This window comes from Engraulis encrasicolus, chromosome 2 (assembly GCF_034702125.1).
Source record: "Engraulis encrasicolus isolate BLACKSEA-1 chromosome 2, IST_EnEncr_1.0, whole genome shotgun sequence".
NCBI classification, from domain to species: Eukaryota; Metazoa; Chordata; class Actinopteri; order Clupeiformes; family Engraulidae; genus Engraulis; species Engraulis encrasicolus.
In genome coordinates, this window is record NC_085858.1 from 49,083,489 (window position 1) to 49,107,637 (window position 24,149).

The following is a 24,149-nucleotide window of genomic DNA, read 5'->3' on the forward strand; positions in this document are numbered from 1 at the left end:
CAGTGTCCAGAGTTGGGTCCCCATCACATTGCATGTATTAGGTGGGGGGGCCCTTACAGATGACTTTGTCCTGCATGGGCCTGGTGAAAGCCGTCAGAGGCCCTGGCTACGGTACATACATCCTCAACATCCCCCATCAGATGACATCTACTGTACCTCAGTGTCCCTCGTAAATTTCAAACCGATTTCAAAATGAAGAAAACAGGGTTCGTCATTAAAACAAATTCAATGTCCTCAGTATAATTTGTTTTACTCAGTATAATTTGTTTTACTCTCACTGCACTGCTTTCCCCAATGCAGGATTCCATTCATCTCCCATGGTTATCTGATTACGACATAACACCCTTGTTCACATTAAGTACTCAGCCCTGTGATATGTAAATTCTCAGAGTGTCTTTCGGGACAAAAGGGGAGAATGGAGCCTATTTATTGAATATTAAAGGAACAGTCAATCCTTTTTTTATTTTCACATATTTGCAGTATTTCCCAGCATTATTCATGAATGTGCATACAATTTTCGTCTATGTGTTTCAATTGCCTAGTTTAACAGTATAGCCAAATTAAGCGTAGCAATGCAAGTCTATGGGGGCAAACAAAACATCATCAAATGTATTTATAAAGTACTTAAAAATAAATGTAAAATTCACCAGCGTGCAAAACAGTTATTTAATCCTGTCCAGTGATCATTTGTGGCTTGATGCTAATGCCTCCATTCACTTCCAGTGATTATGCTAAGCTATGCTAATAATTCTGATCCAATAAATCTAAATACTGAAAAAACTGAGAAGAAAATGATATGCACATTCATGAATAATGCTTGGAAATACTGCAAATATGTGAAAATCAAAAAAGGATGGACTGTTCCTTTAACAACTAACTCAGCAGGGTGGCTTGTGATTGTTTTGCTTCGCAAAATGAAGAGATCCCTAACCTTTGGCATTACCCCGTTAGCCGGGATTTACCATCACCTCGTACTAATTTCATCCGAACAGAGAGGGTCTGGATCTGACGACCTGAGAAAACGTTTAGTGGAAGGAGGGGTGACCTCCGTTGAAATTAAAAAAAAAAAAAAAAAACGTATCCTATTTTATCCAATCAAGACTTCTTCATGTCAATGAAAAAGGATTACTGGTGGAAGGGGTGAATTCCCTTGACGTTCGAAATGTGCGTCCCCCTCCTTACGTCCCTCCCTCATTGGCCAATTTCTGGTGACAAGGCCAAGAACTCTAGTTCCCCTCTCAGAAGTCCAGACCCTCTCTGTACAAATGAAATCAGCACGAGGCACTGGCAAAACCAGCCCAATACCCCATGACAGAACATCCCATAATAATATGGCACACCTCGGAAACAAACAGCCAGTCAGGACCACAAGAAAGAAGAACAAAGAAGAAGGTATCTCCATGAAAGGTAGGAGGTACACATGTGGGAGGGGCTGTGAGGAAAGATTAGAAAGTGTGTGTGTGTGTGTGTGTGTGTGTGTGTGTGTGTGTGTGTGTGTGTGTGTGTGTGTGTGTGTGTGTGTGTGTGTGTGTGTTCATTTGTGAGAGGAGAAGTTGCTATGTACTGTATGGTATATACTATCTGTCTGTATTTCTGTCTGCCTGTATGGCTATGTTTACATGACGATTTTCATTCCGAATTATTTATTCAGAATTAAATAGTTCAGTCGAGTTTACTTTGATCTTTCCTTTAATTCCGAATTAAGAGGTGTTTACATGACGTTTTCAAAGCGGAATTAAGCTTTATTCAGAATTAAAGTCAATTAATCCCAAATTAAATGTCTCATGTAAACGTAGCATAAGTATTTATGTCTGTATGTAGGCTATGTCTGTACGTAGGCTATGTATTTTGTATGTACCGTATGTCTGTATGTCGGCTTTGTATATTTATTTGCGCATGTGCAGACAAAGGGAGAAGCATGCAAGGAACACCCGTATAGGCACACACACAATTCATTTGAGAGAGAACTGGAGAAGATGAAGAAGAAGAAGAAGAAGAAGAAGAGGATGAGGAAGAAGAAGAAGAGGAAGAAGAAGAAGAAGAAGAAGAGGATGAGGAAGAAGAAGAAGAGGAAGAATAAAGTTAAAATCAAAGGTTAGAAATAAATCTTCCTACATTGGGTTTGTGTCTCCTTGATGGAGATCAGCTTCACACTAAGTGCAGCGTAAAAGGTAGGTTTGTTCTGGAAGAATGGTGTCCTCAGTCCACTGGCAACAATGTGCTCGCCACACCAGGGTGGTTGACCATATTGTATACAGTAACCTATGGTTCATAAAGGTTGGAGCAGGCTTCACCCAACATTTTTTTTCTGCTTTTAAGGGTGCGGACCAAAATATTGTAAAGCTGAAAAATGAGAAAAGGTCGCACCATGCATAAGTTTCTTTATTACACAGACGCGTTTCGGCGTTCTGCCTTCCTCAGTGCCACACTGCCTTCCTCAGTGCCACACTGTTGTCAAGAAACCTATTTATGGTGCGACCTTTTCTCATTATACAGTAGCCTATGCCCATATTCAGATCCAACAGCTACAATACCAACCATCCAGCACCCCCCCCCCCCCCCCCCCCCCCCCCCCCCCCCCCCCCCCCCCCCCACCAACCCCTCTCTCTCTGTCTCTGTCTCTCACTTTTTTTTACTCTGTTGGCTCGGACACAGGACTGATCAAACCAAAAACGGGAAGAGGTGGGGAGTTTGCCTGTCCTTCAGACTACAGTACTACAACACTGCGTCAACAACTCTCTCCACCACCTTCAGTTCATTTGGCTCCTTGTACACATCATTGCGGTGTTCCATTTACATCTCCTGGCTCAACTATTACACTTGACACATCATAAAAGTGCTAAACGATGTTTGTTTTGTTTGTGCTAGCCAGTAAATGTGCATGGCCTTAAAGAAAATGACCGTCGATGTCTAGTACCGTTAATGTTTGAAATACTATGCAGCCTTCCAAGTGGCATTCAACCATATGCTGTATAGTTAAATATAGGCTATAATACTCGGGTCACTGTCAAAACAATGGACACAATTAGATAAATATAATTCATGTCAATATATTGCTGGTAGATCACATACCAGGTCCCAGAGACGCTTCTTTGCCCTGGGCTCTGGGGTTGAAGATTGGCACAGGTGTGTGTGTGTAGTGTAGTGTGTGTGTGACAGGGAGGGGACCCCATGTCACACAGTACGTACTGTAAAAGACTTGATCAGGCTGTGGAAGGATAGCTTTAGCACTGGCAGAGGGGGTACAGTAGGTTATTGGTCGTAACCCGAAGCTCATTATTGAGATTTCCTGATATCGTTAAAGCGTTTGTCTTTAGAACACTCCCGGAAGCAGCCGTTTCTGGCACCGTTGTTTTTGTTTCGTTTAGTTTTGAGGCAGCCATTTGATTGGTTGGATTGGGCATCCAGGAAATGCTTGCAATCTTGACATTGTCTTCTTCCTGTCTCTTCTTTCTCTCCCTCTGTGGTTCTTGATTTGGATTATTGTGTGTGATGGAGGGGGATGGGGAATCTGGTTTCCAAGGAGATGCTTCTTGTTCGTCTTGCTGTGACATCACACTAAACACTCTATCTTGTGAATGGACTTGTCTGTTGACTTGTAGGGCAGAAACATACAGTACATTTATGCGTCTTTTCCACTGCCAGCTTTCTGGTAGGCCTACAGCTCGACACAGCACGACTCGGCAAAGACTTGTTGCTTTTCGAATAGGCACGACACAGCTTAATCGTAAAGCAAAAAGTGGCTGCCGAGTCGCGCTGTGTCGAGCTGTAGGCCTACCAGAAAACCGGCAGTGGAAAAGAGGCATTAGTGTGTTTGCTTACCAGCATTGCTGATAGACATTCTTTTCCCCCCTCTATGACCTTCCCCTTTTTGCACCAGTCTTTAAACAGTCTTTGTAACTTGCAGGTTCTAAATTGTCCACTACTCAGTCCCAGAGAAGCATACAGTACAGTGCTTCCACCAAAACAAAAGAGTAAAGAATCAGAGCCCCATATACAGATATCACCTAAAACTCCTCCCTTTGTGAAACTCGCTCCTGCCTGGGAAGTGTTCCACAATAGTGATTCAGTAGCAAACCAGTTTTAGTTAACCAGAGGGTTGCGGTAAATCAGCTAATATAAGAGCCTGGAGTCCTCATTTCCTTAACGAAATGACACCTGCAGGCTATCTGTTAGCAGGTTTACCTCTTCCTGAAAGTGAACTTATTTAGGTTCATCACTTAACCATGTTGTTGGAACACCACCCCCCAAAACCTACCAACCCTCCCCCGCTATTATTTGGTCTCTTGGTTTGTTCGTCCTCTTTTCGTGTTTTTTGTCTTTTGTTTTTTTTTTATTGTTTATCGATCGAGTCCGATCAGCAGCCGGCTGTCCTCCTTCTCCTTCTGGCTCTCGTTCTTCAGGTCGGCGAAGACCTGCGTGAAGTAGTGCGGGTCCGAGTTGAGCTGCAGCATCTTGGTGCTCATGCGGTTGATGATCTCCAGGCAGCGGTCCCAGAAGGCCTCCTTCTCCGCCTCCACCAGGAAGGGCTTCAGCGGGTAGGAGATCTCGTTGCCCATGTAGGAGTAGGACAGGTAGAGGCAGGTGAGCAGCGAGGCCTGCAGCTCGCGCTCGCTGGCCACCTCGGCCGAGATGACGTCGCGACACAGCATGTAGAGGAAGACCACGTTGGCCGGCGTGATGAAGCCCTGGTCCTGCCAGCCCTGGAGGAGCAGGGAGCGGTCCACGCTGCGCAGCCACAGCACGGGGTCGGCGGGCGACAGGCGCTTCAGCCGGTAGCAGCGGCGGCACAGGAACTCACCCAGGCTGCGCAGGAGCTCGCTGGTGGACGCCTGGACGATGACGCGCTTGGGCGTGCCGGCGTTGGTGTTGGGCTGGCCCGAGACCGAGCCGGTAAGCGAGGTCCGTTTGGCCGCGGCCACCATGTTGGAGGTGGTCTTGGAGGTGGGGATGGCGACGGCGACGGCGGCAGCAGCCGAGGCGGGGTCCTGAGCGGCGAAGGAGGAGAGGTTGGCGCAGGACTGGGACTTCTTCAGGTTCTGGCTGTTGAGCTGGCTGATGCTGCCCCCCTCGTCCTGGCTGTCTCCCGAGGGCAGCTTCTTGGAGCCTTTCCGCTTGGTGGACACCACCACGATGCGCTTCCATGTCAGGATGAGCGACTGGCGCTTCAGGGGCTTCTCCTTGGCATTCTTGCTGTTCTGGACGGCCGTGTAGGGCCCCACCGTCGCCGGGCCGTCCTCAAAGAGAGCGGCCTTGCGGTAGCTGGGGGACAGGGACAGCACAGTACCCATGCTGCCTGGCTATGCTGAGGCTGGCGGAGGAGGTGGGAATGGAGAGGCCAGGAGACTTTGACTGGAAGTACTGTAGACCTCACAGAAATCGTCAATGCAAATGATGACTGTCTGTAATAAAAAAAACACACACACCCACGCACCCACACACACACACAATGGTAAGTGCATAGGTAGGCATGTAGTTTATGGAAGAATGGTCAGAAATGATTTAATAGTCAATTCAGTCCATAAAAAGGAATTCACTTACACACAGTACAACAGAAACACAAACAAAAGCATTTTGCCATAGGCCTAATGCCTAATGCAACACTAAAGGAGTTAAAACACTGTGCATGCAAATCATTTGTGGTCAAGTGGTAACTGACAAGGTATTTGTGTCCTGTTTTCACGTCCCAGGTTCTTTAATGGTCAAAGCATAAGGCGACAACGTGGTGTGATGGAATTTCACTTGAGTCGATTTATGGTTCGCCATTTTGGACACGTTGGGGCTTTCAGGCGCGCCTTTAGAAAACCATCCAATTTCACTCACTGCTCCAAATCATACAGCACGTTGAAAAATCTATTGTTTGATCATTGTATTGCAAAGATTGCCCGACAGAAATAACTGAAAACAACGGAATGTGCGCTGGCATCCATCTTAGTTTCAAAATGGAAGCCCTCTATGTAAACACCTTCCATAGCTGCGGCGTTACATTATGGATATTAACAATATTCGTCTGCTGGTTCAACCAAATGCATTGTTCAATTCACATGGTATAAATATATTCTACAGGCATAGTCTAATGTCGAAAAGAAATTGTAAAAAATATAGCATAGACAGAGGCTAATCAATGTCAACGGTCAGGTGCTGTAATGTTAATTATTGCATCCACTTGTCGTCGTATAGAAAACGATGCCTTGGCCTACTTTTTGAAAACGAAACGAGATGAAAGATGAAATAAACAAGAAATGTAATCCAATTCATGTGTAATGTAGCAGGCCTAGACCCGTGGATGTTGTGGGCTACACACTAGTCACAATGAGCACAATGATGGCATATGCCTCGGCACATCAAAATAAAAAAATAATTCTTACCTTCCATCGGATTAAATCAGCATATGAAATCCATGTCAAACTAAGTGTGTGGATACGTCACCGCTATCCTTCTTGTGTCTTTTCTATCAAGGTATAATACTTGGCTAAATATCAGTGTGGCTGGAGTAATATCCGCTGTCCAAGGTCCTGGAGTTCCCTTTAACAGTATGCTGGCATATTGTACGTGATAATTTCGACAGTTGAATCGACGTTCTCCTTCATGTCCCTCATTTCAAATATACGATTCCCTACTTGTGGAATATTATACTACATTTTCTTAGGTTATCCTACCTGATTCTGACGCTTTCGAAAAACAAGCGATCCTATACTAGCCTGAATGTACACTACGCCAGCCTCTGATGTACAGCATAGCGTGTCCATTCATTCCGAATGAACAGATTCAACGTCTGTTTTCGTGCGTCCTCAGACAATACTACTGTAGGACAACCCGTCCAAAATCACAGAAAAGAAAAACAAAAAATAACGTTACTATGAGATCAACGGTTAAATCAAACGGATTCCCAAAATAGACCCTTGCGCAAAAACAGAACCTCAGATATCTCCACGCTTTGACGCAGATATCCGCAGATTTCGGAATGACACAGAAGGGGATGATGACGGCACGCTATTGGTCCATCCCGTTGACTGTAAGAGGATGCTGCCAGTGGTTGGCTGCTGCGTTATGATCTGTCCATGGTGCTCGTCGTCCCCGCTCCCCTCCCTTTACCCACATCTGTATGTCGAGGGCATAATAGGTAGACTCTTAACCCTGACCACTCCGCCTGACCACTCAAATCCCCTCGCGTCGCCAGCTGGAAGGCAGGCCGTGCATGGTATTTAATCAGCGCAAGCGTTTAGTGCACGGGGATTATGGGACAAATAGGTCTAAGTGTGAAAGTGCGTCGAAGGAAATATGCCGCATACATAATCGGAGGATTCAAGGCGAATGTAGGTTATGGAGGGTCATCTACTGACTGCTGATAAACGAACTCACACAGTCACAACAGTAGCCTGCTTAAAATGCAACTGATTGAAATGGGAAACACATATTTTGTTTGCATTCAGTAACTGTGTTGTTTGCCATCAAAACTTCATTATAGTATTTTATACACATTTCCATATTGCGAAGAGGCCTAGACTATACCTCCCAACATAATTAGGCTATGGATTGTTGTTGTTGCCCTGCTTCTCAAATATGGGTTAAATATCAATATGCAGCTGATAAACAAATGACCGAATAATATTTTTTAAAAATCAGTCTGTCTTAACCTCAGAGGAAGGGATCTTTTTTTTCTATAACGCAATAGAGAATAAAAGTAAATAAGAAGAAATAAGAAGAAAAACTAAGATAAGAAGAAAAACACTGCATGTGTAATGTCTGAAGGAAGAGAAAGATCAGGGGGTGCATGGAGAGGTGTGTGGGACCAGTGAGAGGTGCATTGGGAGGGTAGGAGCAGTGAGGGAAGGGCTTTGCAGAAGAGCTGGTGTAAGGGATACAAACCAACTAGAGAAAGTGAAAGCCCAATTGGGAAACTCCAACTCCCACTGTCATTGTGACACAGCACTCCACTGCACACAAGTGTTCAGTGTTCACTGCACACAAAATAGCATTTTATGCCTCACCCATGCAACTGCAAGAAATTGATCCGGGAGTGCGGCTTTTTTACCATACATGAACTTTGCTGTTTGCTCGCACCCAAAGACCTTTTAAGAAACTTTTCGGAGTTGAGCGCACTTTCTCTACTAAAAGTATGTCACCCATGCAAGGGGGCAGCCCCAAATGGCACCCCAAGGGAGCAGTGCGACATGACGGTACCATGCTCAGGGTACCTCAGTCATGGAGGAGGATGGGGGAGAGCCCTCATTAGTTACTCCCCCCACCAACCTGGCGGGTCGGTAGTCGAGCCGGCAACCTTTGGGCTACAAGTCTGACACCCTAATCGCTTGCCCATGACTAGAGTTAGATGGTAGACCATTAGCCTTTAAGAGTGTACCGTCACACCGGTGTGACGGGAATGTTCGGGCAGTGAAAGTTCTATGGAATTCTGGGCGTCATTCAATAAAATATGGAATTGTAGAATCTTGCATTGTTATAGAATGCATTCTTTTTATAGAATGCTCAAAAACCCACACTCTTAAAGGTTAGGAAACCTCCCTATCAAAGCCTCATGCAAATGCCCTGGAGACTGTCAAGTCAAGTCAAGTCAAGTTTATTGTCAATTTCTTTACATGCACTGGTCATACAAAGAATTTGAAATTGCGTTTCTTGCTCTCCCATGCAGACATAGACTAATCTAGGTAAGGACATAGACAGTATAGACATAGACAGTACTCATACATGGACATAGACAGTATGGACGTAGACATTGCTCATACAGACATTTAAAGTGCAAGACTGGACAACAGAAGACTTGTAGAGAACATACATTAAGAGGAGGTATTTTGTTGTTCTTTTTTCTAAAAGTCCTTTATAGCGTTCTGACATAGTAATAGTAGCATTTGAAGAAATAAATAATTAAAAAAAGGTTTTTATTAAATACACCAGCAGCAGTATGTGTGTGTGTGTGTTTGTATGTGTTTTGTGTGCGTGTGTGCGTGTGTGTGTGTGTGTGTGTGTGTGTGTGTGTGTGTGTGTGTGTGTGTGTGTGTGTGTTTAGTGCAGGTAGAAAGTGCGGTGTGCGTCTGTGTGTGTGTACCTGTGTATGTGTGTGTGTGTGTGTGTGTGTGTGTGTGTGTATGTGTGTGAGTATGAGTTGTGTGTCAGTGTGTGTATGTTTGGGTTTAGTGCAGAAAGTGCAGTGTGCTTGTGTGTGTGTGTGTGTGTGTGTGTGTGTGTGTGTGTGTGTGTGTGTGTGTGTGTGTGTGTGTGTGTGTGTGTGTGTGTGTGTGTGTGTGTGTGTGTGTGTGTGCATGTGTATGTTTTGAGTTAGTGCAGGTTGAAAGTTCAGTCACAGATGTAGTAGTGCAGGTGGAATGTTCAGTCGCAGATATGGTGGTGGGGATGAGGGGGGGGAGCGTTGTCAGTGGCCTGGCTGGCTAGAGGCTGACAGTGAAGGGAGAGTGGGTTGAGTGTTTGACTGAGCTCACTGCTGGGGTGGCCGTGGCCTAATGGTTAGGGAGGTGGTCTGAAGACCTGAGGGGTGCAGGTTGCAATTCCATTTCTACCTCTCCCTACACCTCCATCCATGGCTGAAGTGTCCCTTGAGCAAGGCACCTCAACCCACATTGCTTCAGGGACTGTAAACAATACCCTGTAAAACAACTGTAAGTCACTTTCGATAAAAGCATAATCTATGTGTAATCAGAGGCGATTCTAGGCCCAGGTGGGCCCCAAGCGAAAATGCAAAGGAATGAACATTTGAAACAAAATCGCCACTATTGTAGTAAAGTGTGAGTTGTTATTCATCATAGTGGCTTGGGGGCCCCAAGCGGCTGCCTGCCTAGCCTGGTGACAAGATACGCCTCTGTGTGTAATGTAATGTAATGTAATGTAATGTACCATACCATGCCTGACCCTGTAAATGTTGGTGTTTACCCCAAGCATCATGGTCATCAAAGTGCCCCCCCCCCTTCATCCCCCGCCTTGTAGCAAACTCCCACTCTGCAGCGAATCTGTCCTGTACTGTACTGCAATATTGCAATACTGTCCAAACACACTGCTCCCCATGCAGTATGGGTTAAAAGTAAGGCACTGAACTCCATTGTGTGCACTGTAGTGTGTTGTTGTGACTCAGTTGCACTTGCCAGGCTTTCAGTGAGGACAGCTACTGCCGCTCAAGTGCTGTCCAGTGCTGACTTGAGAAACAGAAAGCAACTGTTTGCTCTGGATCTCCAGACTTACTCCAGCTTGGCCCGGTCAGCCCAGACCTCCTACTCACACTCCTGTCAACCAAACACTGGGGAAAACATGTCAGTCGGAAGGCTAACTTTCGGAATATCAGTGATGTGTTCCCAAAGTCTGACTGCCAGATGACATACGTAGTAGGGACTTTTTTCAGTCTTCACTGCACTGTGTAAGATTTTTAGTTGTTTATCTCCAGAATTCATGCTACCCATCCCATACAATAGGCCTAATGTTACCTTTTTCATCAATGCTTACCACCACCATCAAATTCTAAGTATTCATTATCAATAGAAAAATGGCACTTTTCATACATGAAAAGGGGGATCTTCTCCATGGTCCGCCATTTTGAAATTCCAGAAATAGACATTTTTAGGCGCAAAAAATACTCTAATTTGGTCATACTTGTAAAAATTATTTAGTAAATATTCATGAAAACATCATATTTGACAATAGGCAGCACAGTTTCAATGAGCAACCTAGTTGCAATACCTACTCTGGCCACAATCTTACACAGTGCACCTTTAACCCTTGTACAGTGTTCGTGTTTTGGTTACATAGAAGGTGTTCGGGTCAATTTGCCCCCGGCCTATAGAAAAATAATGAAACATTTAAAAAGAAGCATAGTTCATATTCACCATCATGTTCCCCTCACCCTGCCTGTGAATTTTTGTTTATTTATGTTTTTGAGAGTGGGAGATACAGAGAGAGAAAGAATAATAACTGATCCTATTTTTCTCAAGCCAAAAACTGAAAACGGGTCAAAATGACTCAAACATCTTACAAGGGTTAAGTGTCTCCACCCATTTGCTACCTAATACCTTTATAGTTATATTGATGAAGGAACTCAACTGTGATTGGTGAGGGTATGGGATTATTAGATTTTAGGGCAATGAAATAAGCATTGTTTTTTAGCATGAACTAATATTTCATAAGCTGCATTGCCCTCAGACCGTCAACCCTGGTGATGACAATACTTTCATGATCATGAAATCCAGCTTTGATGCCGCACTGACATTAGGAGTGTGACGAGTGGAGTGGAGGTGATGCCTCTTGAACCATGAATGGATTCCCTCATTACTTAAAAACAAAAAAGGGTAGAAAAAATAAAATATAATTTATTATATATTTATCATATATTTATTTATTATATATTTATTATTAAAACGTATTTATTATAAATATTATATATAATTGTACTATATAATAGTAGATATGTGTAGATATTTAGCCAGGTATTTCAAATTTTTTCCTTGCTTAATGAGCATATAGATATTGTGACAAGACAAAGCAATTTTCTGACAGAGGTGGGCCTGTTCTTTATTTATTTCCCAGTATATTGACTGTCAAGCACAGGTTTACCTACATAAGATAGCAATAAATGCTCGGTAACACTGACGCCGATGTCATAAATTAATAACAAACATTGTTTTACTGTTACTTTTTTGTATTTTTCATGTACCTCATGTTTATGATGTGTGTAAATATCTTCTGTCATGCTGTAGGCTATTGGTTGTCATTTGTGTTATTATGAGGACCTTGTATGCCTTAGGCAAACTCAAATTGACCGAGGGTCAAAATCAAAATCAGCATCGAAATCGCGGGCCAAACTTTTTTTTTTTTTTTAACAAAAATGGACTAAAATTGCTGTAAATTTATGTTTAAACAGATTCCCATCATAGTTCAAATGTGCCTGCACATATTCTGTTGCAACAGTTGTCAGGTTGCGTGGTGCGCGGCATCAGCCTCTGCCCTCCTGTCCTACATGCTCAGCTCATTTTTCCACTGGCGGTTTTCTGGTAGGCCTACAGCTCCACGCAGCGCGACTCGGCCGCCACTTTTTACTTTACGATTATGCTATGTTGGGCCTATTCCAAAAGCAAAACGTGGCAGCCAAGTCGTGCTGTAGGCCTACCAGAAAACCGGCAGTGGACAAGAGGCAAAATGGTGTTCCCTAACATGTAAAAAGCATTCAGGTTTGGTGGCCTACATAAACATACACATTCACACAAAATACAGTACAAGAAGAGTGGTGTAATAAAACATAGAATTTTTTCCCCCTGAAGGACGGTCTCATCATCAGGCTCTCACACGCCGAGTCCACAATTGAGTTCTACTAGCGACAGCAGGCTAGCTGCTAGGGCTGCACGATATCAGAAAAAAATCGATTCTCGATAACATCATGCAATATCTCGATAACGATATTTAAACAATATTTAGAAATATAGCCTAGTGCTTTTCTTGTCACTAATTTGTCAGTCCATGTTGGGGGCGTGGCTTCGGTCGTGGCGGGCTTCTTGCGCATTTGTTTATGTTGAGCAATACACATATTGCCACTCTTGTTATCACGATTTTGACACATTTTCGATATATTCTGCAGCCCTACGTAACTACTTTCGGCACATCTGCTTGGCCGCCCCGGGCCTCTGCCCTCTTGTCCCGCACGCTGACACAGGGGTTCCCCCGCACGTAAAAGCGCAGTGGCTTGGTGGCCCACTCGCCGTGGGACTCGATACCGATACGCATGGACGTCACCACATCAACCTCTCCTCCATCACCCTGCAGTGGTGGTGGCGCCTTGTCCCCTGCGGCCCCCTCTGAGTCCCTGTCTTCGGGGTCCCTCTCTGGGTCCCTCTCTGGTTCCCTCCCTGCGCCCCTGTCTGTGTCCCTCTCCAGCCAGACTTCAGGGTCGTCGGCCAGGTCGCGGCGGTCGAAGGCGCGTGGGATGTCCAGGGCCTGGCACAGCTTGGAGGGCCCGTTGCAGAGCTCCTTGTCCTTCAGGGGCCGCGAGCCCTCTCTCCTGCGGGCCCCCCGGAGTCGGTGCATCGCCGCGTGGCCCTCTAGGGGCTCCAGGGCACGCAGCAGCACGGCCGCCCCCTCTCCTGTGTAACACACAACACACACATACGTACACACACACACACACACACACACACACACACACACACACACACACGAAAATGAAATGGCCGTCACCTTTCCTGTGTAACATACAACACACACACACATACACGGAAATGAAATGGCCGTCACCCCTTCTGTGTACCACACAAACACACACACACACACACACACACACACACACACACACACACACACACACACACACACACACACACACACACACACACACACACACACACACACACACACACACACACAATTTGAATGTGCTCTAGAAATAAGCCAGACAGGCTCCATTCTGTCTCCTTCCTTCTACGGTGAAGAGGTGCAGCTTTGTATGTGTGAGTGTGTGTGTGTGTGTGTGTGTGCGTGTGCGTGTGCGTGTGCGTGTGTGTGTGTGTGTGTGTGTGCGTGTGCGTGTGCGTGTGCGTGTGCATGCTTTGAGGAAAGGGGACAGCCAATGTGTTCTTTTTACAGTGAAGAGGTGTAGCTTTGTGTGCGTGTGTGTGTGTGTGTGTGTGTGTGTGTGTGTCTGTATGTGCATGCGTGCGTGCGTGCGTGCGTGCGTGCGTGCGTGCGTGCGTGCGTGCGTGTGCCTTCCAACACCCATAGCACTTAACCCATTGATTGCATCTGACGTGTCCTTTATAATGAATAAATAGCAATCTGGGTCCGAAAACACCACAGAAACAATATCAGCTGACCCCGTTGCAGCTTTCAGAAACTTGCAGGTTGCTGTGTGTGTGTGTGTGTGTGTGTGTGTGTGTGTGTGTGTGTGTGTGTGTGTGTGTGTGTGTACGCGTGCGTGTGCGTGTGTGTATCTGTGTGTGTGTGTACGCGTGCGTGTGTGTATGCTGGGAGGTAAGGGGACAGCCTATGTGTTATTGTTGCTTGTGTGTAAGTGTAATGACAACACTATGTAGGCCACATGAGAACAGCCTGAGCTGCCTGCTACAGTTTCTATGGTTCCCTGGCTCAGTGGGAGGGAAGTAGCTTGGTATCATAGTTCTGACAACAGTAGCTTGGTATCATAGTTCCGACAACAGCAGCTTGGTATCAGTTCCGACAACAGTAGCTTGGTATCATAGTTCTGAGAACAGTAGCTTGGTATCATAGTTCTGACAACAGTAGCTTGGTATCATAGTTCCGACAACAGCAGCTTGGTATCAGTTCCGACAAAAGCATGTAGTCATTAAATGTAATGTAATGTAAATGTAAATGTAATTAGAAAGCAAACTAGAATAAATAGTTAGTGCAGATAGAACCACCTGTTGGCCAATTCATTTTTCCTTATTTTCTAGCCTGATTATCATGACTTTCACATTTCTTCGAGACTTGGTCTGACCAAGAGCATAACAACTAACATTTTCAAACGGCATGGTTGACCTACCTCCCTTGGTTTGCTACTGGTCGAGGGCAGAAAAGGCTGAGCCAAAGTTTAAACCAAACATTTTCTTAGTCCCAATAGAACATCTCTGCTTAAACCACGTCACTGCCTTGAACACGCCTCTACCCAGGACCGTTGGAGATGCTCAAAGTTGATTGCTTCCTGACAAAGTGGGTGGAGTTCCCCTGCCAGGGGCAACTAAGAATGTACCTGATCGAGCTTTTTTCCTCAGCAAATGTAGCAGAGCCGAAGGTGTTGCGTCACTGCGAGGGCGGAGCCCGGGTAGTATTTTCCACAGACCCAGGTAGAATTATTAGGGCGTTACTAACAAGTTACACCTTGCTCGTCACAATTTTGGTAACAGTAAGGGTAGTCAGCCACATCTCTGTTAACCTGGTTCTCACCTCGTGCGAGCTCACGAAGTTTAACGAAGATGCACGAAGCACGAAGGGTCTGCGTGAGAGCCAGGCTACATCTCTGTAGCCCCATAATGCATGCGATTCCACCAGTGGATCACTGTAATAGCCTTTGAAAAGTTAACTACCGTAGTAGTACACTACTATGACAAAGCGTAGGGCCTTTAGTGATGCACTACGACTTGGTCATTGCCATTCTAGTAACTGCAAATTCATAACGCTGTGTCTTAACGGGTTAAAGTAGTCAGAACAGTAATGCACAATCCAATCTTCTTCCCTCTTCCTGGGCGAAATGAGTGTTTTCTCAGAGTTACCCAGGCTCCATAACGGTACCATGACGCCTTACAATTCATTCCTCTGATTGGATACATTCCATTATCCTAGTCCTCAACCTGTGACTTATGACCTCACCCTTCGCTGATGCCTCGCCTCTGTGGAGAAAACAATTTCCAAAGTTTGAAGTTTCCCCACTGTCAGCCCAACCACAACAACTTTTGGTTGACTTTTCCCCATTCAACATCCCGATTGCAAATGAGAAAATGACCTTTGAATTTTGCAAGATATTGAATTAAACATCTGTGATCAATGATGTCTTGTGATGTCATCACAAGGCCACAAGCACAAACGTCAATGGCAGATTCTACCGGATTCACTACACCTGGGCTGAAGACTGGATACACCACAATATACACCAAAGACTGTTTACCTTCTAGGGCTGGTAACATTCCCCAGAAATTAAATTCGAATATGGGTCTTAAAATGTGGTCCGAATATCGAATATATTCGAATAGTATTATTATAATTAATTTTTTTTTAAATTCCCACGGAGAAAATCCCGCAAAAAAAACAAGCACTGGGCACGGAATAGACACTTTAGACAGTGGGGAAAAGGCTATTGCATGTCGTTCTACCCGTTTATTTTGTGCTGAGATCAAATAGATACGAACAACACAAACTCGAAGTGGGAAAGTAGACACACGACACTAGCCAGGCTGTGCCCTCCTAGTGGCGCAACACTTTGAACTTGGTCCGTAACTGGCGACTGTAGATGTTAGAAGCAATGTTATTTGGTCGTAAGTAAATGTCACTCTTAATTTAGGGCGTATTCATTCAGGCCAGGATTGATAGACTTTCGTTTTGACCAAACGCTGTGTTGCCATCACCTGGAGTTGGTACGGGGGACCCAGATAGTCTTTCACAACGGCACCTTCGCGGATGCGCGCTCCCTCTCTCTCACTCACCCACACACGTGCGAACAGACACACACAAACACTAGCGTCACCCAACCTCTCCAACTAAAATTTGGGCTGTACCTCGCTTGATTCCATTGCTGCTTTGACAAACTCCTTGATGCCGCCTGCTTTGGTCTCGTGCATCTCGTGCCCAATTCAAGCAATTCGTGACTGTCTCTTGTCGTCCTGTAGCTACAAAAAAGCTATAGCCTATTGCGACTTCATTGTGCTAACTTACACCTCGCCAGCTTCCATACCACTTGGCTCACTTTTATTCCGTGCATAGTTTGGGGTGGGGGTGTAGAGCTCCACGTTGTAAGTCATTCACGAGAGATGACAACTTCTTACAATGCGGTTTGAACAGCAATAAGAGCTCAAATGTCAAAACAATATGCACAAAGCTACTCTCTATCAACAAAGCAACTCGCAGTCCTTGCTTCCTTGTTGTGACATGTGACTGCAGCAGCTACACACAGGCCAGTAAGGGACGCACCATTGACACTTAACAGAGGAGAATCAATGCGCGCGCTGCCCTGCGCAATATTTTGCAAATTATTCGAATATTAATTTTTTACGTTCGAATATACAAATTTTTTCCCATATTCAAATAATATTCGAACTTCTAATATTATTTTACCAGCCCTATTACCTTCTGTCAAATTCATATTCATAGGCATACAAGCAGTGGCTCTGGTGCGCGTCGTGAAGCAGGCAGTAGATAGGCGTAAGGCTGCGTTACTGTGATTAAATGACTAACCAATGGATGTAGGCTACAGGCGTTCAGGCTACGAACGCTAGGCGTTCATAATTTATTCCAATCGGGCGCTACCAGCCAAATTGCCGCGTAGATCGTTTTCACTACTAGCCAAAATGAAAATCTGCCTGCATTTTGCGGGTTTGCGAGTGTGAATTTAGAGCCCTGTTCATAGTTAACTATGTTAACATAAAAATCATTAACACTAATTCCCCTCTCTGAGTCTCAATGGCTGAACTGCAGTCCTATATCTCTCTGGCTATGCTCCTTTCAGCCTCGGCGTCTCTGTGGACCCGGCCATGGCGTCCTGCTGCTCGCCTATCCGCAGCGTCTCCGCAGCTCCATCCGTGGCGTTTTACCGCCCTGCCGTGAACGTCACCCGCTTGTTTCGGCTCTCTCCCTAAACCGAACTTGCCGCCATGCTGGAGGCTGTGGATTTTCAAAAATCCCCAGACCATTTCACCGCCACCCCTGTCGTGGATTTGCCAACCTCTTCACCCCACCGTACAGCTCCATGCCACTACGTACTATGGACATAAAACTTTCCACTACCGTCTACGTTTGTTTTGTTCTGTTGAGTCTCTGTATGTCTTTGTAATGTTGTGTTTTGTTTTATATTATATTAAGGAAAGCGTCTTTGAGTGCCATGAAAAGCTCTATATAAAATGTATGTGTTATTATTATTATTATTATTAATAATAATAATATTATTATTATTATTATTATTAAGAGCTCTCTCTCTCTCTCTCTCTCTCTCTCTCTCTCAAAAATACAAAAAGTGCTTTATTAGCACTATTAACTATTTACTATTAGATATTTTATTAGCATGACAATTCTACGTTTGTATTGCCAAAGCATAGAACAATACGTAGTAACAATACGACATAATAAAGGATAAAAGGTGTGTGTGTGTGTGTGTCTCTCTACTTCTCTCTCTCTCTCTCTCTCTCTCTCTCTCTCTCTCTCTCTCTCTCTCTCTCTCTCAGCAGGGGCCCTGTATGTCATCTGAGTTGCCTCACCCTGGCTGGAGATGTTCATGCAGAGGTAGATGCCGTAGATGGGGTAGACGTAGATGGTGCCGGGCTTCATGAACATGGCCGTGTTGCGCTGAGTTCGCTTGCCGCCGGCCGAGTGGGAGGCCTTGTCCTCGCCCCCCAGGTAGGCCTCCGTCTCCACCACCCGGCCACGCAGCTCCTGGCCATCCGAACACACACGCACCAACACCTGATCGATACACGCACGGACGCACGGGGACACACACACACACATATGTACATGCACACACACGCACACACACACACACACACCGGCATCATTAGGGCTGTAACGATATTGTATTGAACCGAGAAATCGTGACACACAGTGTCACGATACTGTATCGCGATACAAAGAGGCAGTATCGTGATACGCCCTTTTAACGTTTTGATACCCATCAGCCCAGAAAACAACCACATGATATGAAGTGATAGTGCTTCCAAGCTTCATCATTATTAAATAGAAACTTAGTTTAGTAGCCTCTAGTTTAGTAGCTTCTTGTAACCTATTCTACCTATAAACTATCATAGTTTTTATTCATAGTAAGTTTATAATGTTGGCAAATGTGAAATTGTGGGGTGTATCGAACCGTAGGTCATGAATCGTGATACAAACCGAATTGTGAGTTGAGTGTATCGTTACAGCCCTAGTCATCATTGTCATCGTCATTCATCATCATTGAATGAATCATGATTGATACATCAGGTTTATTTAATAAGATACAACAGATTGTGCTATCTAGTGATTGCATAACCCCCCCCCCTCCCCATTTTCCCCCCATTTTATATTATTCTGATTTGTCACTGCCTAAAAATATTAATGTTGATGTCATGCTCGTTTGCAGTATGTACAAACCCCAACTCCGATGAAGTTGGGACGTTTGGTAAACAGTGAATAAAATCAAAATGCTATCATTTTCAAAACATTCAATCTATTCATTAGATGGAGAATAGTGAAAAGACAACATATTAAGTGTTAAAACCGAGAAAAAATATTGTTTTGGGGGACATATGTACTCATTTCTAGTTTGATAAATCCAACACGTCTCAAAAGAGTTGGGACGGGGATCAGTGAAATTTAGTAAACATCCAAATAAGATAAAACAACAAAGAAGAACATTTCAAAATGAATTGTACTGACGGACAATATAGGTGTCCAGGTATAAGATCATCACAGAGAGGCCGAGTCACTCAGAATTAAAGATGCAAAGGGAATAATTACCATAGTTATTACATACATTTTTGAATTCCCTTTGATTTACCACGATTGAGTGTATATAAGACATATTTTTGTTAATAAAATCATTGTATAGGTTCATGACATCATGAAATATATATTGGCTGTAGTCTCACTCTAATTCCTGGAGTGCTAGAGCTATTGAAAATGTACCATATTAAGAATGCTTAATGCATGAAAATGATACAGGGGTGTAACATTCTCCTAAGCACCTGAGCTCACTTGAAATAGACCCAGAAGACATGGGAAACTGTCCTTTGCTTACAGAAGTCAGCAGAAGTTGTAGAAGTCCATTCTTTTTGACAATAATAGAGCATTGCACATCCTGTGCTACAGTAAAAATGGACCATCCAACTTGTGTTAGTGCTAGCTTCAAAAGTCAGCCTCCATGATGGCATGCGGGTGCAGTAGTGCATTGGTTAAGATGTTCTCACTCATCTGTAGAGTTAAATACAGTGCTGAATGGTATAAATGGGTTTTAAACAGCATGAAAAGCCACTCATGCATTATATTTTGAAGGGAGATCTTCGATTACTGCCACATAGTAAGGTCAAATTGCATTCTCTACTATGTTTTAACAGTTTGGCTCCATCATAAGGACCAGCAGGTGATAAAATGGTGGGTTTTTGGTCAAGACCTGTCACACTGTAAGCACTACAGAAAGGAAAACATTGCAAAACATGACAAGGAATACACCCACCATTTAAGCTGGTGAAATCATGTCCAAGATAGGAATTAACACTGTTTTTTATATAAAATCATCTCATCGGTTAATGTATTTAACTGTTAAGTGTTGTCTTTTGTTTTGTTTTTAGTCTTCCTCGACATTTGCTGCCATTTATTGTCCCCGTCCCAACTCTTTTGAGACGTGTTGGATTTATCAAATTAGAAATGAGTACATATGTCCCCCAAAACAATATTTTTTCTCAGTTTTAACACTTAATATGTTGTCTTTTCACTATTCTCCATCTAATGAATAGATTGAATGTTTTGAAAATGATAGCATTTTGATTTTATTCACTGTTTACCAAACGTCCCAACTTCATCGGAGTTGGGGTTTGTATGCCATTCTGCTTGCTGTTTACAATACACCCCAACAGATGGCGCAAGAGAGCTATGAAGCTTGTGCCATTGGTGGTTGTCTGAAGACATTGTATAAATAATAATAAGCAATGAGACCAGCCAAGTGTGAAACCCACAGTAAAAGCCCAGCCAGTCCCCTCCCTCTGTGCTTTCACATTGATGATGGTGATGACTGCAGTATGTGGGTTGACTTGGCTGTAAGAATGCACAGTCACACTGAGGGGAAATGCTACTAGCGTCACAAGCAATTAGGTTAAGCACTAGAGCCCCGGATGCCATCCCACAAATGTACCGCTTTGTCCCCACCACCACTAAAGCTCTCTAGTCAGGGCCACTGACAGCTTTGGCTGGGCCCAGGACAAAGTCATCTGAAAGGGCCCCAAATCTAAAAACAATGTAGGGCCTATTCTGGGGCCCCTATCTCCCTGGGCCCCGTACAAGTGACCCCTTTGCCCCCCCTGCCGGCTTCCCTATCTCTAGTCATCCAGACACTGTTAAAATGGAGGCATAAACATGAGTGTTCCTTATTCCGGAAGGGTCCATAAAAGAACGTCAGGAATCGTGTCTGTGTGTCCTAATGAGGTCTGTCTCCCCCGCCTGCCTGCCTGCCTGCCTGCCTAACGAGGTTGCTGGGGGCTGTGGCTTGTTTGCAAGGCTTATTAGGCCCATTAACACAGGGTTTTTTTTAACACCACACAGTTCGGAGGTGGTTAGTGTGCTTAGGACTGAAGTCCTTTTTACCCTACATCTACAGGCCTACAGGTGAGCTAGTTTGATTGTACGGTGTCACTTACAATAATAACTTAATATGATAAAGCTTATGGTGTGAAGTCCTAGAAAAAGGCAATAGGAAAGGTATACTGATCATACATTTACTTTACAACAAACAGTGGCACAATGACAGTGAGATACATCATTAACATTTTACAAAAGGCAATAGGCCTGATATGAATGAACATGCTCTTATTGCAATGGCAGGAAATCAACAGGGTGAAAAATATGTATATCTAGTATTTTCCCTCACCTTCCCAAGAAGAGCTTTGGCTAAGCTGACACAGGGTTGGTTGAAAAAGTCTTGTCCTAGTTTGAGATTATTACCTTTACATGAGAAATACTGGCTTTGGCAGTAAGGGTGGATTATACTCTGCTCGTTGGCGCCCCCCTTTGGCTGGACTGTGTTATTCGCACGCTTCGGAATGTCAATCTCGTGGCCGTGGGTGACAGAAACAGGAAATGTTTTCCTCTTTCGTGCTTGCATTGTTATAAATGCATTCAAGAGGTAAACGCTTTAACTAGTATTACTTGCAGACGATGATTTTAAGATTTACTAGGCCTACATGTTCCACGAGAACTTTTAGCTTCGAACTGTACGCTAAGCTATATCAAAGATGGGTCAATAACGTTGCTTTCTTAGATAATGTTGTTCAGATACGTAGGCTAATGTAAAATTTCGAGAATATCGAATCAACAAACGAGTTTGTTTAGATATCCACAGCGTTAGATGATCTGCAAATAAAATACATCATCCTGCTCGTAGACTACCGGTATGCAGGTTGTGTTGCGATTGTTATCATTTTGCACTGAATGCTGGGATCTTTTCTTAAAGGGCCAGAACAAGTAGGACTGGGCCTACAAGAAAATTATAACAGGAAAGAGATAGGTCAGCCTACATGGTTTTAAATGTAGTGGGAAAGCAAAATGGACTATTTCCTCAAAATGCATGAAAAAATACATTCAGTTATGGAAGGAAATTACTGCACAATTAAGTGCAAAAACAGAATGTAAATGAGAGTAGAGGATAATAAAAAAATAAAAAATAAAATGAATAAGGATCATATAGGCCTAGCCTATCCCTACAGTTAGGAGTCATTTCACAGTCAGCCGACCATAATCCACTTTAAGTGGCGAGAGGTTGATGGCTGGCTATCATGTTTTGCACTTAGAGTACTCACTACTTCATGGTTCATTTCATAAATGTCATTTTCAAGATTGTCAACATTGATATGTCATGGTGCTCAGCAGAGGGCCCCATTAAATACCAGCATGGACGCATCGCTGACAGAGGGATAAATAGCACAAGCAGTGTGGATCACAGATGCGACGTTCCCCAAATTTCGATAGGCCCTATATGTCACAAGTGAAGGGTGATATAGCAGCAGGAGGACACATGGTTTAGTTATACTGTAGGGCCTATTGCTCCCATGAGCAGACATTTCAGCTGACTTGTCATTGAAAGCATTACGATATCGCTTGGGGTCAGAGATGGGACAGACAGATAGACAGACAGACAGACAGACAGACAGACAGACAGACAAGCAGGCAGGCAGGTATACAGACAGACAGACAGAAAGGCACACAGACAGACATAGAGACAAAAAGGCAGACAGACAGGTATACATGCAGACAGACAGGGAGACAGACAGACAGACATAGAGACAGAAAGGCAGACAGACAAACAGGTATACATGCAGACATACAGACAGACAGAGAGACAGATAGACAGGTGCTGTAGGAAGACAGCTAGATAGCTGAAAGATGAATGTGTCATGCCCCTGGATTTCAGATGGCCTCTGCTGCATTCCCCTTCCCTCCCTTCCCTGGTCTTCTCTACACTACACGCCCCATTGTTTTCCTACACCTCATTACCCAGCTAGTACATTCTGTCTCAAAGTGGTCATAAATTGTACCTGCTGCACCACGACCAGTGTGTGCGATGAAGTGGCTTGTGTAAATGATCACTCGATCATTATGCTGTCTAGCTCAGAGGTCCCCAACCTTTCCCAACTTGGGGACCACTTGAAATGTTCACTAATGTTCGGGGCCCACATCTGGCCCAGTAAGCAATACAACTAAAAAAAATAGGTAACAGAATGACAGAGACATATTATATTGGTTTTTGGATAGTGATTTCAGAGCCCACTTGGAATACCGTCAGAGCCCACAAGTGGGCCCCAGCCCACAGTTTGGGAACCACTGGTCTAACTCATTTTCTCATAAGGAAACATCCCGGAGCTATCAATACCACTTATTACCATATGAGCAGTGTTAACAGGTTTTTGTTCTGCAGGAAGGCAGCTGGCTGAGAGAGTAGTAGGATGATTGTACCCTCAATAGCACTGGCAGGAGATCATTTAAAGGTGCACTGTGCAGGAAATGGTCAAAAAAGGTAAGTACTGCAACTATGCTGCTCATTGACACTGGGCTGCCTATTGCTTAATTTGATCTTTACATGAAAGTTTACTAAGTAATTAACAAATATTTTCTAGTATGAGAAAATAGTCATTTCTGCAGCTAAAAATGGTTATTTTTGGAAATTCAAAATGGTGGGCCATGGAGAAGATCCCCCTTTTCTTGTATGAAAAGTGTAATTTTTCCAGTCATAATGAATACTTAGAATTTGATGGTGGTGGTAAGTATTCATGAAAAAGGTAACATTAGTGAATGGGCAGCATGGATTCTGGAAATAAACAACTAAAAATCTCACACAGTGTCCCTTTAAGGAGACTGTTGGATTATTGTTATTATTAATAATAATAATATGAAGCAGAAATGCTTTTCTCGGCTAAAAATATCTTGCTGCACCCCCGTATGTCAGAACAAAGTGACGTAACCCAAAACATTACAAGACCTGCCATGAAGGGAGATACAGTATCTTCTGAAGTACCAGCTTTGATGGTTCACATCTGAGCCTTTGGGTGCATTCCAATATGCGACCTTGCATCCTCCACTTGGGCTTGTGGCCTCACGTTTTGCTGATGCCCTGCCTCCGTGGAAAAAACAATTATGTTTCCCCGCTGTCAGCCTAGCCAAAACAATTTTTGGGGGACTATTCTTCATTTACCATCCTGTTTGAAAATGAGAAAATGACTTTACAATTGAGCTTTTGCAAGATA

General features: G+C 44.0%; 2 protein-coding genes across 2 annotated transcripts; both read right to left on the reverse strand.

The window, feature by feature from the left end:
- Positions 1-4,340: 4,340 nt before the first annotated feature.
- LOC134463199 (cyclin-dependent kinase 5 activator 1-like) lies at positions 4,341-5,291 on the reverse strand. The gene has a single exon (XM_063216430.1). The coding sequence runs from the start codon at positions 5,289-5,291 to the stop codon at positions 4,341-4,343; it is 951 nt and encodes a 316-aa protein (XP_063072500.1).
- Positions 5,292-11,517: 6,226 nt separating this feature from the next.
- mpg (N-methylpurine DNA glycosylase) lies at positions 11,518-21,769 on the reverse strand. Its single transcript, XM_063216438.1, has 3 exons — positions 21,281-21,769; positions 17,922-18,126; positions 11,518-13,091 (listed from the first exon to the last, which is right to left on the reverse strand). The coding sequence occupies exons 1-3, from the start codon at positions 21,512-21,514 to the stop codon at positions 12,592-12,594; spliced, it is 939 nt and encodes a 312-aa protein (XP_063072508.1). The 5' UTR covers positions 21,515-21,769; the 3' UTR covers positions 11,518-12,591.
- Between the last annotated feature and the right edge of the window lie 2,380 nt (positions 21,770-24,149).

What these genes read in the sequence shown, in the direction of transcription:
- LOC134463199 (XM_063216430.1), bottom strand. Translation starts at nt 5,291, where the DNA reads ATGGGTACTGTGCTGTCCCTGTCCCCCAGCTACCGCAAGGCCGCTCTC.
- mpg (XM_063216438.1), bottom strand. Translation starts at nt 21,514, where the DNA reads ATGCAAGCACGAAAGAGGAAAACATTTCCTGTTTCTGTCACCCACGGC. An exon ending in CCAAAGCTCTTCTTGGGAAG is followed by an intron (nt 18,127 to 21,280) that starts GTGAGGGAAAAT and finishes TGTATCGATCAG; the next exon opens with GTGTTGGTGCGTGTGTGTTC. An exon ending in CATGAACATCTCCAGCCAGG is followed by an intron (nt 13,092 to 17,921) that starts GTGAGGCAACTC and finishes TGTGTTACACAG; the next exon opens with GAGAGGGGGCGGCCGTGCTG.